The sequence below is a fragment of the Rhincodon typus genome, chromosome 11 (assembly GCF_021869965.1).
Source record: "Rhincodon typus isolate 14 chromosome 11, sRhiTyp1.1, whole genome shotgun sequence".
Taxonomy (NCBI): domain Eukaryota; kingdom Metazoa; phylum Chordata; class Chondrichthyes; order Orectolobiformes; family Rhincodontidae; genus Rhincodon; species Rhincodon typus.
The window spans coordinates 27,144,701-27,164,105 of NC_063342.1; the positions used below are offsets into that span (position 1 = coordinate 27,144,701).

At 37.6% G+C, this 19,405-nt stretch overlaps 1 protein-coding gene across 2 annotated transcripts in view; it reads left to right on the forward strand.

Annotated features, from left to right (window-relative positions):
• tfg (trafficking from ER to golgi regulator) overlaps nt 1-19,405 on the forward strand; it is a 103,870-nt gene that overhangs the window by 51,455 nt on the left and 33,010 nt on the right. For both annotated transcript variants that reach the window (XM_048602644.1, XM_020511092.2), the window contains exons 4-5: nt 267-413; nt 6,269-6,436. In XM_048602644.1, the coding sequence (XP_048458601.1) occupies nt 267-413; nt 6,269-6,436 (315 nt within the window). The remainder of the gene's footprint in view (nt 1-266; nt 414-6,268; nt 6,437-19,405) is intronic.

The following is a 19,405-nucleotide window of genomic DNA, read 5'->3' on the forward strand; positions in this document are numbered from 1 at the left end:
TAAATTTGAATTGGGGTCCTTGGGAGATTGTTACTGTTTGCTGACATGTTAGAGAAAAGACTATATTACAATACAATATACTAAGCATTCGTGTTCAATTTTGTAATGATAACTTTGAGATTCTGAAAAATGATTATAATGCAGCATAATCATGTTCAAATCACAAAATATGGGGTGTCAACAGATAGATTTATCAATGCCTTTTTGGTAATAGATGATGTACAGTACTATTAATAATTTAATGAGACTTTTTAATTTTGTAATAGTTAATGGACAGCCACGACCATTGGAGTCTAATCAAGTTAAATATCTTCGCTGGGAACTAATAGAACTTCGGAATAAGGTGAACCGGCTGCTGGATAGCTTGGAGCCCCCCAGCGAACCAGGTCTTTCTTCTAACATCCCTGAAAGTGGTATGTAGAATTATTTGCCTTCATTGTGCTTTTTTTTAAAAAGAAAAAATCCATTGTGTCACTGTCTATAACCTACAATCCATGTGTTTTGTAAAAGCAGTACCTTTTTTCCTTTTTCTTTTCATTGAGTACATTAACACAAGCCTTATGGAAATCTGAAATATTTGGCTTTTGTGTACTCATTGCACCCTTTTATATTGTATTGTGAGTCCCAGATGTGCAAAGGCAATTGTGTTCTTAACATTGTATAAAGTAGCAATTGAAGAATAGAATTTTAGTGCTCAGAAATGTATCTGAATTCATTCACAGAGCATGAAGTGGTAGAACAATGATAGCAAACTTGTAGCACCATTAGGTTTACATTTAAACTCTATTGCAAGTGAAGTAGAAAGGATTTTGTTTTTAAATAGAATTTGTGCACGTTGGAGTGCATTCTGAATATGTGCTGAGGTCAGTTTTACTTGATTGTTTCTTTCCCTTCAAATCACCACAGCTGGTTCTGTTACTTCTACCAAGCTTGCACAAACCCCTGGAGAACTATTTTGAGAAATATGTCCTTGCAATGTTAACATTATTTTTGGAATGAAAAGAATCATCTGAAAATGTTACAATTAAACTGAGTAAATGGGTTTGTTTTTTTTCCTGCAGCTTTGGAAAATAGCCATCCTTTCAGAACTATACTCTTTGATTCTTACTGTTAATATATATAGATTTTAACAGTTGCATTCTAAAACCTAAAATCAATTTAATTTGACTACTTTCTGAACAGCAGAGGGAAGATATCTGTGTAGCTGTGAATTTTACCAAACATTGTAATACAACCAGAATGAGCAGCATATATAATTTTATTTATTTTAAGCTTTTAATTAATAATTTTTTTCTTCCCTATCTTTACATTTTTAGTTATTCTGAAGATATAATTATCACATTTTATTAAAAGAAATTATATCAACAAAAACTGATTTGCTTAAGCTTAAGACATGGCAAGGGTGCAGCAAAACAGTGTACCTAGCCTTTGTAAAAGTTTTCCTAAAATTCACAAAAAAGGCTGCTAATTGAGCTTAAAGGATTGAAATGTCAAAGTACGTGTAAGAAATCAGTTCAAAGATGGGAAATAATATTTTGTCATTGGGAAATAATGTCAGAATCAGGTGTGGTGCTGCTTCCAAGGTTGTTATTGTCACCAGTATGGTTTCTAATTTATAATACTGATTTTGAATCAGAAACACTCTAACCGTACCAAATCAATAGAGCAAGTTAAACCTGAAAAAGAGCCAATGACTTGCAAATAGCGTAAGTGGATGGAATAGTACTAGATGAAATTTAGCGCAGTTAAGTACAAGAATTGCACTTTGGCCTGGGGGAGGGTAGTATACTTTTAAAACAAAACTGGCTGTTATTAGTGCCCCATGATAGTACATTTATAGGAAATGGGAAAACTGAATCTGGATGAGGAACTTCAGCAACTTAGCATATCCAGTTACTATAAGGCACAGTTCAACAAACCATATCAAATGATGAGCTGATGTGCAAGTTTAGCTTTAAGTTCTGCACTGCTGTGGTTGAATCACATGCTTAATAGTGTATGCAATTTGTGGTTCCTAAGAAAGCACCTGGTGGTGTAGTGCCAGCCACTGATTCTGGATAACTGGGTATTGGTGGAAACCTGGCATAGCCTTTAATTAGAATCTCTGTTGCTTGCATGAGTGTCTGGTATGTAACGATGAGCAAATCACTTGGAGAGACCGAGAAGGCTGTGAGGGAAGCCAGAGATGTGATTTACACCCATCATCCTTGCAAGTACCTATCCAATGAGAATTGGGGAGATGATAAAATTGGTCTGACTATTTCAAATTAATCTGTGTTGAAAGGAGTGATATGATTGCAGTTAGGAGAATATTGGACTATTAGGACATTAGTTGGGATCTGGCTTGAAGGATCATAATCATTTAAATAATGTGTGTGGAAGAGCCAAGGGTAAGAAAATAAATGGTAGGATTCCCAGATTACATTAAAATACCAAAATAATCTTAATAAACTTGAACAAAATGCATATTAGCAATAATGACTAAATTGGGTAACTGAATAAATAAGATATTAGTTCTAAATAATGTAAGTTTCCACCTTAAACTCACTTCGACAGATGTAACAGAGTTTAATCTTTTTTTTACTGTGGCTTTCAATTTTATAAACTTTTAAAATACCCATACTCTGAAAGGCAGTCCTTTTTATTCTGAGTCTAGATGCACAAGTCACAGTTCAGGTCGATGATACACTTCTACCAATCTGACTTCCTGGCCCAATTGTAGGAGTCGTATGATGTGACCCTCAAACACTCGCACACACTATTTCAGTACATAACTGGTCTTCTTTACAGAGCTATTTGGCTGTACCTACTTTTCCATAACTCTTTACCCCTCTCTCTCAAAACATAAAATTAAGTTCTTCAAAGACCATATTTTAATAACTCCCAGGTTCAGCCTTCCTCTATTTACAGCCTTTCAAAAAAAATAAGAAAAATCTTTTGCTCAGAACATAGCTCCACTCTTGAATAATTATATTCAAAGCCACCTCATGACTTTTTTTGCTTCTATAAATCTCCAGCAGGTTCAAAGATTCATTTCTTTATACATATACACAGGCATAATAAAGTTAGCTGAAAGTAAACCACCTCCAACTGACCATAAACTGAAACTAAAATGTTACATTTTTGATCCTTAATATAGCCCACAACAGAAACAGTTACAACATCTCAGGACATTGTTGCATGAGTTCCTCAGAATAGTGAGGTCGAACTGCCTTCAACCGCTTTTATTAGCGACCTTCCCAGCATCATAATGTCAAAAGTACAATTTTCACTGAGAGTTGCTCAATCTTGAGTACGATTCACAGCTCCACAGATAGCGAAGTAGTTCATGTCCATGAGACCCGGACAACATTTCAATTTAGGCTATTAAAATAGCAAGTCAAACTTGGGATCACACAAGCGCTCAGCATTTACTATCTCCAACAAGAGAGACCCTAATCAGCTACCCTTTAGACTCCATAGCATTTCTATAAAGTATAAACTTCATAGAAACTTCATACAATGTTCATAGAATCCGTACAGTGTAGAAACAGGCCCTTCGGCCCAACAAGTCCACACCGACCCTCGGAGCATCCCACCCAGACCCATTCCCCTATAACCCACCTAATCTACATATCCCTGATACACTATGGGCAATTTAGCATGGCCAATCCACCTAGCCTGCACATCCTTTGGGCTGTGGGAGGAAACCGGAGCACCCAGAGGAAACCCACGCAAACACGGGAAGAATACGCAAACTCCACACAGACAGTCGCCTGAAGGTGGAATTGAACCCGGGTTCCTGGCTCTGTGAGGCAGCAGTGCTAACCACTGAGCCACCATGCTTCCCCGTGGCATGGATAAATCTTTTCCGGTTCAATGTTTACTGTAAGGAGGCCTGGCTTTGAGAAAAATAAATTAACATTTAAATGAAACTATTAGATACTGATGCAACTGGAGTTAATTGCAAGTCATTTTAATTTTGTGCTCTCAATGGGTGTAGCAGCTACATCAAGACAGGTCAGTACCGTAATATCATTGATGACCACTCATCATAATAAAACATGAAAGGAAATCTTAAATTTTAACTAAGATGTAGCACACTTGTTTTTATTGCACAGTCCTCTTGAGTATAGGTGTTGGGAAGTCATGTTGAGGTTTTACAGGGCATTGATGATGCCTCTTCCGGAGTACTGTGCCCAGTTCTGGTCACCCAGTTATAGGAAGGATATTAAGCTGGAGAGGGTTCAGAAGAGATTTACCAGGATATTGCCAGGTATAGAAGGTTTGAATTCTAAAGAAAGGCTGGATAAGCTGGGACTTCTTTCACTGGAGCGTAGGAGGTTGAGAGATGACCTTAAAGAGATTTATAAAACCATGAGGGGTATAGATAGGGTTAATGGTAGTTGTCTTTTCCCTAGGATGGGGAATTTCAAGGCTCGGGGACAAAGATTTAAAACAGACATGAGGGGCAACTTTTTTTTGCACAAGCTGTTTTGTGCGTGGAGTGAACTTCCTGAGGAAGTGATGGATGTGGGCATAGTTACAATATTTAAAAGATATTCGGCTAGGTACGTGAATAGGAAAGATTTGGAGGGAATATCGGCCAGGAGCAGGCAGGTGGGACTAGTTTAGATAGGGATTACGGTCGGCATGAACTGGATGGACTGAAGGGTCTGTTTCTGTGCCGTATGACTCGGTGACTCTGTCGTGCTTGAGGATAAGTAAATTCGAAATGGTTTTGTTCACTACAAATGGTAACCACTGAAACTGAAAAGTAATCGTCAATGAGACCTAAAAAATTGCATTACTCAACTTTGTCTGTTCTACCAACAAAGCTGTAACATCCAGTTGGAATTTGAAGCAGGAGCTGTAGATCAAGTAAAGAAGCATATCTGATGTAAGTTGCAATAATGTGTTTTGTCTCAGGAGCTTAGCGAATGTCTAAATTTGATTTGGTAGTGTCAGTTAGTCCTAACAATTATCTCATAAGCTCCAACTGTATTGTGTACTTGTGAATCCATCTTTGTTCTGTAGTTTTGGAATTTTTGCCATTCCCAGTGGGAAGTTTATTTAAATTGCTTTGCTATAAATCAGATAGCTCTCTCTACTTTGAGTGAAGGAAGATTATAGGTGAACTGCACTTTTGCTAACTTTCTTGGCTAAACTTATCCAACAGCATTTATTGCAGCATAACACTGATGCCAGATTGGCAAATGCATTTATCAGGCCCACTTTGACTCATGTGAATCATATCACACAAACTGTCACATTCTTGCAATACTTTGTAGTTTGCTGACTTTGGGAATGGATATATTGGATGGTATAAGGCATGTTGAACTTCAAAAGTGTTTTTTCAATGCACAGAATAGTAAAAAGAAAGAGACATGTTGCAAACCCAGACTCAGTCTCTACGCTTCTACTGATAAAACAAAAATTACTGCAAAGTCTCATGAGGGACATGTTAAGGGGTGGTAGATGGTATCCAGGAATAATTTTCGGTGTGGTCTAGAAGCTAATTTAACTGCCGGTGCTATTGGTGTGCACCTCTAAAGGAAGGCAGAATTAATTTTGATGACCTGCATTTTTGTTCAAACGTACTAACTATACCATTATTCATATTTGCTTTATGTCAGTTTTCTTCCCACGCATTGTACTAGTGGGTCAATGTGAACATCTAGGATTTTCACAATGTTTAGATCTGCAAAGCTTTGCTTTTTACATTTATGCAGAATTCTCAGATGACTAAAATAATTTCCTTAGGATGATGGAGGGCTGGTTTTAGTACCACACCATACATTGTGACTTTTGAAACTGTTGGTTAATGACTTCTTTCCTCATTGTGTAATAAATGTTTTGCAGACCTTTCTCTAGTTTTGTTATCCTATGTAATAATTCATGGTTGAGGATTTTCACTGCTTTGTGCAGTAAATGTTTATCCTGTTTATGGTTTAATTATATCATATCAGAGAAGATTGCATTCTCCACTTAAGAGCCAACACGTTCAGTTCAAGTGCTGTGCCTGGCAATGTGTAAAATAATAATGGAAGCATAGTTATTCGTGTGTAGTTTTGTGCCATTTTTTTATTTTCAGATACCTGTCCATACTTCCTTTCTTTGACTCCTCCAACCAACCAATTATTGATTTTCCTTTGTCTTATGTAAAGTTGTGCATTTTTTTTGAAAAGGCAGATGAGAAAACTAGCTGTGGTCCTTCTATATTTGAGTACCTTTGTTTTATTTTAATAAATAGCCGAAACATTCTTTTCATTTTGTGCTTTTGTAACAGATGCAGTTGATGGAAGGGATGGAAAGGCTTTGGCACCAGACTCTACGATTAAGCAGCCAGTTCCCGTTAGTGCTGCCAGCATGTCTGCCTTTGATCCTTTAAAAAATCAAGATGAAATCAACAAGAATGTAATGTCATCATTTGGCCTGACTGAAGACCAGGTTTCAGGTGGGTTTATTGAATTAGACTTATGGTAGTATTTAAAAACAAAACTTACATTATAATCCCACAGTTCCACATTTGCTTAACCATGAAGCCAGCTAAAGAAAATGATTAAAACTGCACGATAATTTTCAAACTTAACTTTCATTATATTGGATACTGAAAATATGTACTTTTCTACAAATATCTACGTATCCTTGTAAACAGTCTGAACTTCATGATTTTCAGGGTGCTTGCCCCTAAATAAATAATTTGTATGTCCATGTCCCTCAGCAAAATATATCCACTACGTAACTGGAACTGTCTTTTTTCTTCATATGTTTAGTTACTATACAGAGATTAAATAAACAAACCAAAGCCTCTTGTAATGCTAAGAATTATGAACTGTGAGCATTTTTATTGACTAAACATGTGGCGCGATTGTGCTGGAGAAGTACATTTGGTCCGTGAATTTATAATGCTGGAATTTTTATTTCTGTGGCAATAAAATTTGTGTTTTATTGGTGTTTAAATGGCCAGTTGATCTTGTGGCGTGAAATTCCCCTGTGGAAAACTTGGATCAGTTAGTGTAATGGTTCACTTACTTTCGTCCTTGCTGCTGCTTTTGTCTTTGTGTATAATTATTAAATTTGTCAGCTATGCACTAAGAACTGTTTGAGGCGCTATATGGCTCCCCCTCAAGTGTGATCAGGTGGAGGCTTCGCTGAAGGGCTGTCCAGAAACATTTGTTAAAAAAGGATTCTCAGCTGTCATTGTTTGTTGTGGCTAATGGTCTGTAGGAGAATGTGCTCAGTTCAGTCAAAAAACTGACCACATTAGTTTTAGATATTATTGTGTAAAGGCTTTCAAGGTATCCAAAAGAAAATGTGGGAGTAAGACAGAATTCAGCAGCTTCCTTTGTAATCTACGTGGGATACGTAAAAAAGGGTCTGACTGCCATGTTGCTAGCAAGTTACTAGAAAATAATAAAACGAAGAACTGTCAATGCTGGATATCGAAAACAAAAACAGAAATAGCTGGAGAAACTGAGCAGAGCTGGCAGCATCAGAAGTTCTGAAGAAGGGTCACTGAACCAGTAATGTTAACTCTGTTTTCACTCCACAAATGCTGCTAGACCTGCTGAGTTTCTCCTGCAATTTCCAGTTTTGTACCTAAAAATAACATGCCTTTTTCTTTTTTGCCCTTTTTTAAGTAGTATCTGGGAACTCTGAGCTAATGAGGAGAGCCGAATTGTTAGTTTTTTTTTAGGGAGTTTGATACCATTTTGCCGATACTTATTCTATTACATATTACGCTACTTCATTTTCATTGAAGTTATCAGAAGTTAAATCGGTGACTTTGAATATTTGAGCTTTAAATGAAACTCTGCAACATGATAGAGCTTAGCACAGCAAATTTAGTGTAGATGCTGAACTTATGTTGTGAAAACTAAAAATGTTGGAAATAAACATCAGGTCTGGCAGAATCTGTGGAAAGAGAAATTATTTTATGATTTTAAAGGTGTTTAGAAACTTCTCATTAAATCAATTATACTAATAATGGCTTTGAGAAGAAGGAGGTTTGTTATAGCAGATATTATGCAACAAAGTACCTAGAATTAGAAAGTATGATAGTAGGAAATTTCTGACAAAATGGATGACCACCTCGTCCCTCTGGTATTTTCTTAGTTTGGCCCACTCCTGTTGCATCTTAACTTGCTCCACTGCATACCCAAGACCCACATCTAGTTTCTTATTGCAATATCCTTACTGCTTTCTACCCATTTACTCTGCACTAAATAACTTGGTGATTTCAACATCCATCTGAATTTGCTTTGGTCTCTCTTTGAGTTCACTGCTGTCTTATGTTTCCTTAATTTTTCCACTATGAATGCTGCCACTCATAATAACAGACATTCCCTCAACTTTGCTAACTGCATGATTTTTGTTATTGCTGTCTCAATCATGAGTAAGTTTTGTCTGATCACTTCCTTGTAACCCCTACTACTGTCATCGCCCTTAACAACACCATTTCTCTCAGTGCCTGCTCCTGAAAGAAAATCTTTCCTGTTACTCACTTGGAAATTTACAACAACCCAGCATCTGCAGCTGCCAGTTTCTTCAGTCATCTACCTCACCGCCACCTTTGTATTTATCCCAGTAAAACTCTTATCTTTCTTCATATTAATCATTCCCCTTGATAGAGTCCCTAGATTGACTCCCTCAAGTCCAAGACAGGCGGATTGGAATGTTTCTGGTGCTCACGTGGTATGCCATTCATCAGGTCTTGTTGGGTCACATCAGGCATTATTTTGGGGGAAAAAAAAAATTAAGTGCTGGAGGAACTCAGCAGATTTGGTAACTTTTGTGAGCAGAGAAACAGGGTTAGTGTTTGAATTCCAGTTTGACTCTTTGAAACTAAAGTAAGCTGGAAAATGCTCGGTTTTGTGCTGTTTTATGTATCCTCTCCTTTTCACATTTTCATTTACAGCCATTTTTCATCTTTATCTTTCCTTCAGCACTGGTATCACTCTCTGTCTTTTGCTTGGGACGCCCTAAAAAGTGTTTCGCTTGCATGACCTCTCTCTCTGTCAACAGCACAAAAAGTCAGGTTCGTAGGCTGCTTATGCCACTCCTAATTTCGCTCATCCAGAGACCCTCTTCCAGAGGTATCTAGTTGTTCAACTCTAGACCACTCAAAATACGCAGGGTTGCGGTGGGCAGAATTACCCCTGAAAGTAGCCAAATCTCCATAGAAAAGTGAATTTCAGGAGTGACCAAACTGAAAAAAGTTGCCACCATCTGTGGAATTGTCATTTTGACTGGAGGGGAAGCGAGAAGGTGAGGCAACGAGGCCTTGCGGGGCAACAGAAAATTAGACCAAGAGAGATGTTTGGCTCCCTTTGGCAGCTACTGGCTTCTCCTCCCTCTACTTTTCCAATCAACAAAGGAATGGCTAGCTAAATGGAAACCATTGAACAATTGAAGTCAAACTGTCATGACCGGAATGGGAAGAGCACACTGGAGGTCCAGCCCCACTATTCCTTAAATCATCACAATGTAAAAATGACCCATTTAACCACTCAAATGCTTAATTTTCCTATCTATGATAAAATAAACTACATCCGGTTTCACCAATAAACAAGGAATGGAAAAACTTTCTTATTATAATGAATATCCCTCTAACATGTGTCAAAATTGATTATTAATTACTGACATGCAAACCTAAACTATACCCCTTTTAAACGCAAACACATACACCTTCATTCACAAATAGGACGGACAAGATGGAATGGTTTTGCAGGAATTTCATGGACGAAAATTATATGCAAGAAACAAAATCTATGGATCAAGAGTCCAAACACCAAAGGAGTGATGGAAATAAGATGAATTCCTCTGAATTCTCTGACCTCTTCTGGTTTTTTGGGCAATGATGTCAAGTTGTTGATTGTGGTGGTCCTTAAATTGACAGCCAGTCAGTTAGGACTCGATCTTGAATTAGAAGTTGTTCTTTTCAGAATCTTTTAGTGCTGGTTGCCTTTCATTCACAGGGGTCCTGACCTTTGCAAGCTTTTGGAGGTCTGAGTGTAATTGCCTCTCAAGTCTGATGAACTGCAATTTATAGAAAATCCAAAAGCTGGTGCTGGCCACTATGTCTCTCAAAAATATGAAATCCAGTTGCAGATTAAATTCCATCAATATCCTGCTGTATCCTTTGACAACCTTCCTGACTATCCATAATTTCGTCAATTTTCATGTCTGAAAATTTACTAATCACTGTTTGATTCTAAATTTGCTGAGGAGCAGTGCTCAAAATTCAAACTAGTCTCATGATTTAGGGGTAATGCACATCAGGGTCAAACTTGAAATCTAGAAGTCCTCAGCAAAGCCTCTTGTTGGAAGTTTTAAGTGTCAGAGAAGATGAGGCAAATGGAAGGAAAGCATGGAAACAGAATGTTTAAAGATCTCTGGACTTTTTGATGTCCCAGCTTCAAATCTATTTATTTGATAATCTGAATCTAAATTCTGTAGTATGTGGATTTGTTTTGAATTGTTGTGCTTAATGTTGACATGCTGCAAAGATGTAGTTCATACTATTTCACACATACTTTACTGGATGTCTTGGCAAACATACCTTCTGGTCCATGAACAGACATGGAGTATATTCCATTATACTGCTGCATTATTCCTTGTTGATGCTAGAGGGTCTTTGGGGCAATTGGAGGTGAGTTACGCAGCACTAAAATTGTAGCCTCTGCTGTTGTAGTCCAATTCTATTTCTAATCAATGGTTACCCCAGGATATTGATAATGGGCGTCTCAGTTATGGTAATGCCATTGAAAATCATGGGGAGATGGTTAGATTTCTCTTTTTGGAGATGATTGTTCCTGGCACCTGTGAGGTGCAGTGATCTTACCCTTACTAACAAATAGTGCTGAACGTTTTGTTATCATCAATGAACATCTCTAAAGTTCATTTGAGAAAACGATTCAAGATGGTTAAGCCTAGGACATTGCCCTGAGGAACTGCTGCAGTGATATCTTGGAAATGAGAAAATTGACTTTCAAAACCACAGCCATCTTTTCTGTGCTAGCTTTGACTCTAACTAGTGGAAAGATTTCCCCCTTTAAATTCAGTTCTGCCAGGGCTGTTTGATGCTACATTGTCAAATGCTGCCTTGATGTTGAACGCAACCACTCTAAACTTAGCTACAGGGCTTGGTTGTTTTATCCATGTTTGGACCAAGACAGTAATGAGGTCAGGAGGTGTGTGACCCTGGAAGAAATCTAACTGTGTTATTGAAAAAGTTATCACTGAGCAAGTACTGCTTGACAGCATTCTTGATGGGTCCATCCATCACTTTAATGATCAAGAGTAGATTAATGGGGTGGTGATTGGCTAGATTTGATTCTGCTTGCTTTTTACAATTGCATTTTGCAGTCTGAATGTGTGCTGTAAGTTGTTTCTGTAACGTGTTGTCCAGCTGACTTGGGTATATTGTCATAACCACTGATGAGCTCATTGCAGATCCTGTCACAAAAGGAAACATCCTTTCCACGTTGACCCGGCACAGTCCCCTCGGGACGTTTTCATATTTCAATTAAGTAATCTCTAACTCTTCTAAACTCCAGAAGATACAGGCCTAGCAAGTCTAGCCTTCAGTAATAAGGTATGTCGCTCAATCCAGGTATTAGTCTGGTAAACCTTCTCTGATTTATTTCCACTGCGCTAACATCCTTTTGTAAGTATGGTGACCAGTATTGTACACTGTCCTTCAGATGTGGTTCTACCAATGCTCTGAATAATTGAATCATAACCTCCCGACTCTTGCATTCAATTCCTCCCATAATAAAATACAACATTGTATTAGTTTTCCTGATTACTTTCTGTACTTGCACACCATCCTGATCCATGCGTTTCATTTAGAAGTGAACTTCCAGTTATTACGATCAACTTTGCCCAAATTTTTATTGTCTTTTCCTCTTATCTATGACGTATGTCATTAATACAAGTGCCGTGGCATGGCAAATTATGAAACTTTTCACTCTATTTTTTTGTAAAAATACTTGTGACAATAAATTGCTATTCTATTCAAGTGACTAGGGGATTCCAGTCCCTCTTTTAACTTCCCTTGTTGGTCACAATTAATATTTGCTATTTTTAAAAATATAGTTGTCATGTTTTAATTGGAGCATATTTCATGACAAAATGAAGAAGCCAATTACCAAGATTTCTTTAATGAAAGAGGAATTTTACTTCCTGATTTAAAAAAAAATTAAATGCCACACATTAAACATCAGCACAAACATGAGCATTAAATTTTAAAAGGCACGGTGTCTCGTACAGACGCGGAGCAATAAAGCAGTGTGGAAGGCTTCAGAGTGGTTGAGGTTTTAGACTCCATGGCAGCAGTTAATGAATTGTTGAATTGCATTTACAATAGTAGCAGATTCTGTAGATATTTTTGAGTCTTCATGAATGGTTGTTTTCCCAATTTGCTTTTTCATCGGGCACTGTTTTCTCCGAGTTGGGAAAACCAGGCAAGGAGAGAGAGCTCTTTTATGAATCAATGTTCTTCTCAATACTCTGCTGAAGACAATATGTTTTACAGATTCTAATTCTGTTTTCTTTCAAAGCTCACCAAGTGGCAGGCAAGCCTTTCGTCTCCCAGAATGTAAACTTATTATTCTGTGTGAATTAAACTGGTGATGAAAATTTCATGATGCTCAATTGCTTTGTTTGGTGTCTTTAGAAATGGTCATTTCAGTGAAGATGACTCTTTATTCCACAGAGTGAATCTTGCCTCAATCAATAGTCAGGTAACCAGTGCAGTTATTCTAGAACCATATTTCTTTTTTTCCTTTCATAAATCATTTTTTTCCATTGACGGATCTTAGGTATAACAGACATCAGTGTTGTACATTCTTAAGAGAAAAATATGCAGAGCTGATATGATTTTTTTTTAAAAAGCTTCTGCAGAAATCATCTTTTAGAAAGCATCAAGGCCAAAATGATGGGCTGTTTCCCCAGTCACTATAAGTCTGATCTTCTGAACAGGCTGCAAGAAAATTGATGTTTCTTCTCTATGTATACAGCTTGGATCCTAATGTTATTTGGTCCGGCGACATGTCATTAGGTTATTATAACTATGGACCATAACAATAAAGGTATTCAGGTTTTCCCACCAAGTTAACTAATGGCAAGCAGAGCTCGGGCCAGAAAAGACCCAAAGAGACAACTTTTCTCATTATCTTCTGTTTTCATGTGGGAGTAGGAGTGTTCTTCTGAACTGTCCAAAGAAAACTTAGGCTTATAAACTCCCCCATCCCCCTACCACAGTTTATCATCAGACTCTCCTGAAATGCTCCTCCTTGCAACTTATGAGTATGCTGGAAACGCTCCTTTGCTCAACAGTGGTGACCTCCTACTACCTGACATTGTACTCCTCCCTTTTGACTAGTTGCTGTTTCCAAATCCTGTTGAAAGAACAACCGACTGTGGGCAAGTAAAAGACTTAGGAGTTAACATTTTTTTAGGCTTTTCACTGCAGAGGTCAGGATTGTTTGCTGTGCAGTTCAATCTGTGCCTTCCAGTTCCAACACATAGTTGAAATTTGAATTCGGAACTGTTTTCTCTTATCTCAAAGACCTTTTCGTGTAATGAGGACTGCACGTTGAAAAATGAGAGTTTTGCAGTTTGTTGATGCACACATTAATAAGGGTTGATATAACATGTAAAGTTGTCATTCTGCTACCTTACTGCCAAGTGATTTTAATATTCTGTTTGTGTATGAGTGTTTTCCATTTACGAGGACATACTGGAGAGCTGTTAACATCATGGAACTGCACTCCACTGAAACGGGCAAAGTGGGCACTCTGTTGATCTTGTACCCACACCACTTTGTTAACCGAGAATTATTACAATCGTGCGAGGCTTTTCCAGGCTTGCGGGTGCTCTGTAACAATTTCCTTGTTCAGGTACCTTGCTTTAAGTAGGTGTTGGTGGCCGTGGGCTTCAGTTGGATTGGTCCATGATTATGCTTGGCAAAATACTGTTGTAGTTTTACATTTGTATTGCTGACCAGGAAACTGTTTTGTTCTCCTAGCATGCCTTTAGTCGTATAGGAAGGATTTAAAGGCTGATAATTGAACTGTTTAGCCACATTATGAATGCACCTGCCATGGCTAGCAAGTCATTAAGTGGAACCTTGGAGCCACTGGCTCAGAGGAAGGGATGCGATCACTGTGCCACAGGACCTCGTTTTGTTACTACAAAGCTCAAAAAAATATTGTTTTATATGGTGAGCTTTTGTCCTACTAAGGAATCTTCAGATCATTCCATCCAGCAATCCACTATGAAAACTTTGCTCATTAATTTGCACCAACAACGATTTCTACTAAAGCAGCTGAGCCATTCTGCAGCATTTTAAAACAACTCTCAAAATTCTTTATAAAAAGATCCACAAAACACTATTTAAAAACTGTCATTTTGCCTAACTCCCAATATTATTGCATTTTCGCCAGAAACAATCTGTTGTTCCTTTGGACTTGCGTTTCATTGCAATCTATCCATTAATTTTTGAATATAATGTTTACAGATTACTAAACAGGATAAAAATGTTACCTCCACCCACCTTCTGCCAGCTATCAAGGGGATGGCAAGGGGAGGGAGACTGGAAAAGGGAAGAAAAATCATTTCACAATGACAAATTTTTGCACTCTACCTTGGCAAAGAAATTTTAACATCCTTTCGTCTGACTTTCTCTTGACCTAAGTTTTATCTGCAGTTATTGAGCATGATGGCTCAAGGGACCAGTAATGAAATCGGTTGAGATGTAAATGTTAGCCCAACAGCTTCAGCTGTGTATGAGCAAAGGCAAAACAAAAATTGCAGATGCTGGAAATCCGAACGAATAACATAATGTTCCGGAAGCAGCCGGGCAGGCAGCATCTGTGAATGGAATGCTGGGATTCAGTTGCACACAACATTGATTCCTGTATTCTCTTCACAAATGCTGCCTGATGCATCAACGGCTTGCAACATTTTCTGGTTTTATTTCAGCTGTGTATGTTGTCTACTGTTGTTTTGTAATCAGTACCTACTGTTCTTTCTTATTTCTTTCAACCTGTTGATTTAATGTACATAGATATGGTGGCAATAGCTTTGAAAAATCATTCCCCTTCCTGATTTTTTTTTTAAATTTAAAACAGTGAGGAATATTGATACTAATGAGGATACATTTTTATCAGTCAACGTCCCAATGTACGGTAGTTTCATTTATTCATTAACCTACATTGCATCCCCTCATTTATGTTATTTCTCTCCCATGCTGAATACTCTTGTGAATGTTCTGAATGCAGTTGAGTAGTTGTCTGCTGTGATCTGATACATTTAAAACAATGAAGGGAATATATGATATCAGTCAATCAATACAGCAAGGAAACTTTTTTAAGAAAAGGAAATTAAACTTTGATTTGGGAATTAAGTTGCAATTTGCAATATATAAGTTTGGCATCTTGAATTGGAGAACTGCCAAAACAGCACAACAAATTGAGAGCCAATCAGGAAATGGCTGTAATGAGTGCAACCAGGCCTGTATGGAGTGTGTGAGATCATCCACAAGATGAAAATGTCATAAGTACTGCTACTTCAGAATAACATCAGGGTAGTAACACTCATCGCGTTAAGACCTTGTCATTAAATTCAGGGAGGTGCTCCTGATATCCAAAGTAGCGTCTATGATTGAACTGACTTAATCGGTGTAGGTTGTCATTGTATGATTACGTACATGTTAGTGGTCAGTATTGTTTGATGTATACTAAGTGCTAACTGCTTCTGTCATTTTGAGACTAACAAAAGTTAATTCTTTCATTTTTCTGTTACAAAAAAAATTCTTGCTGGACTTGAACGTGGCCTGCCTCTTTCTCTGTTTTTAATCTGTCTCCTCGTAATGCGAAAGGTGAACCTGGTAGGTGAATCCAAGGATAAGAGGATCCAGGAACAGAGAGCTCCAAACACAGTGGTGTGAGGTGTTTTACTCAGACGCACAAGTAATTTTTGAGATCGTTTGGACTCTGGGCATTCAGTGTCTCTTAAGATCATGATTCCCGTTCTATGAGCATGAACTGGATTTAAACCCAATTAATTGACCTTCCTTTGAAGAACAAAGTACATCCTAAGAGTTTTAAAAGCTAATTTTGAATGTTTAGATTAGAACAACTGAGAAAGTGTGTTTTGATTTGCTGACTTTCTCATGAAAATGAAATTGATAAATCTAGAAACAAGATTATATTGAAATCCAGTATTTGCCTTTAATAAATGCATTTATCTAATATTGTTCTCCTGGATGCAAAGATAAATTTGAAAGAGCTCTCATACTTCCAGCATCAGCACTATACTTTACGGATTTTCTGAAAAATTGAATTAATGATGGATAAAATGATTGGTGCAGGTTTTACAACTGCATTTCCCTGGACTACAGTTATAAAATTAGTCACTGGAATATCTGTCTCAGACTTAAAAATTTTTTAACAACTATTCCTGCATTTACTGCTGTTGTGGAAGAGTCCCAAACATATACCACTCTTCAAGAAGTCATTTAATTTGCAAAATGTAGATTTATTCACACAGCATATTCATTTTAAGTGTGTTTCAGCAATTCAAACTAAAATCCTGTACTAACCAATTTGAATTCTGCGAATCATTTCCAGTTTGCGCAATTAGAATGTCCGCAGTCAGTTGAACAGTTGGATATGTGGCTGTCATTATCTGTGACACATTTTAAGAATATGTATAAATTTCGTCATCTGTCAGGCTTTGGAGAGGTAATGATAAAGGCAAAAACAGTTAAAAACATCATTGGGATTTCTTTCTATATTTATCCCCTTAGGATTAGTGCTTGCACTCCTTTGAGATAAAGAATGTCTGTTGAATATCTTTACAACTCTTAAATAACTTCATTTTGCTGTTTTATTTAGATGATGACAGATTGTAGGTGATTTCTTAAAGGATCAGTTATTGGTAGCATTTCTTTTTAAGATAAAAATAATTATCAGTTCTGTTTTGCATGGTGCAAATAGATTTAAAATATTAACCAATTTTAAAAGCTACTTTGATTCCTGCATCTTAAAAATTATTTGGAAGAAAATCATGCATTGCATTTGAACCAGAGACTGAAGTTTTAATGTATATCAAAGTCTAAATATTCTGAATAGCTGTAGGTTTTGATTACCCTGTGCCAAGTTATAATCTCGTTTGCAGGATTTCTGGTGTCCCATACAGGTACCATTCATTAATGTTGCAAGATAATGGAGAGAGATCAAAAACAGAAGTTGCTGGAAGAGCTCAGCAGGTCTGGCAGCATCTGTGAAGAAAAAAATCAGGGTTAGTGTTTCGGGTCCGGTGACCCATCTTAGACCTCAGTGTTCTGAGGAAGGGTCACCGGACCCAAAAAATTAACCCTGATTTTTTTTCTTCACAGATGCTGCCAGACCTACTGAGCTTTTCCAGCAACTTCTGTTTATGTTCCTGATTTACAGCATCTGCAGTTCTTTTGGTTTTTATTTAGCCGAGAGATGACTGGTGGTGCTTTAACCTGGGGGTCACCATGTGTCAGGTAAGAGAAGAGGTTGAGAAAGAGAATCCTTCACGGTAAGCTCAGCCAGTGTGAAAATTGTTGGCGTTACTCAGCATTGCAAGCCAGTCATCCAGCCAGCTGAGCAAAACCACCTCTCTTTTTTTTTAGGCTGCAAATAAACACTTTTGTATGTTTGTGTTTCAGATTGGTGAATTATTTGAGGGTGGGAATCTGTAAGAAGGAGGAGACGCCAATTATCCACAAAGTCCACTGGACATAAAGCCATACTAAAAATCTAATAATTTGTTGTTTTCACTGTTCAGTGACTGAATGTTGAATTGCATATTTGACGTGGCTCACCAGGTTTTTAGATTGAGCTAAAATCTTATAAAAGCATCACAGTAATTTGCAATTCTGTGAACAAGTGAAATTTAGTATAGCACTGATTAGACAAGCACCAAATTTAAAATGTGTATCTGGTAAAACTTGGATATGGTAAATCATTGTGAATTTTTTCACCTGTTTGGTTATGACATAACCAGTTTGTGCCTCATGAGCAAATGAATACCCCTAATGTTTTATCAAATTGGCCTGAAATTTGAACGAGACTGATATTTCAAAGATCATTTGAACCCTATCATTGTAGAGAGCTTTTTGAAAGAATAGCCTGATATTGCATTTGGAGCATACATGATGTATAGATCTGTAGAAAGGAGTAGCAGTTTAAACAAAATTGTTGAGAAACCTACTTGCAATGTTTAAAGACTTCAATAATTTGATGCCCTACCTAATAGATTTAATACTTGTTAGTTTTGGATTGGAGCCTCAGGGGCTTATATGATGGGATGCAGCCGGTTCGGACATGTCTGTTTTAGACCAAATAACTGTCAGAATGCTTTAATAAGAGCCAAAGAAATTCAGTGTTATGCAAGTACAAGGCCAGAAGGATGCAGTTGGCATACTGGATATAGTGCACAGCTGTTAACATATCACATACGTGCACATAATGTATGACATGTTTGCATCACTGTGTTTTGATCCAAGGTTCAGCATGCAGGCTTTCATTACTGTTAATGTGAGTTACAATGATTTGAATCACATTATTAGGTCAGTCTTTCCCAACATCGTTAGTGTTCCCACTCATTATTTGTTCAATTGGATGTTTTGATCAGGCAATATTATGCAAGTATAGTACATTTAAATAAGAATTAATTCAGCAACAGTATGTCTTAGAAAGTGTCATGAAATTATTTTGTGTTAATTAAATGAAATGCAGGAAAGCAAACACCTTCAAGGAAATTTAAGTTTGAATACCTCCTTCGTAATTCGGGTTACTAAGAGGTAATCGGAAAAGTGTTAACAGTGAAGGTGTTACATTTCCATCTACGATGAAGTCAAGATTTCAATCAAATGTAAAATTGGACATGAGATTTTCATAAATATACATTGATTACTTAAAAAACCGTTTGGAAATTGGGAGTTTAGTTTAGTTGATGGCATGTTTGTAACTGTTTGCTCCAGCATTATTATTAAGTAGATAACAAGAACTGCAGATGCTGGAGTTAGAGTCATTACAGTGTGGAGCTGGAGGAACACAGCAGGTCAGGCAGCATCAGGCGAGCAGGAAAGTTGACATTTCGGGTTTACACCCTTCATCAGGAATCTGTGAATCCTTTGCTGAGGACTGACTGTTCGTCTTCAGTGAGGGGGAGATCTGGAGGGATGGTGAATACCTGGCAGGGCTTGAGGCTGAGGCTAGGTATCGAGCTGGGAGTGGAAGTAGGTGTATGTATGGGAACGGTCATGTTGGCGAAAGTGGAAGTAGTGATGTAGTCAGTGGCATTAGCAGAAGTGACGTTTTCGGAGGTGTTGGCGGAAGCGGTATTGGCGGCATCAGTGGGAGCAGCCGAGGTGGCCGCA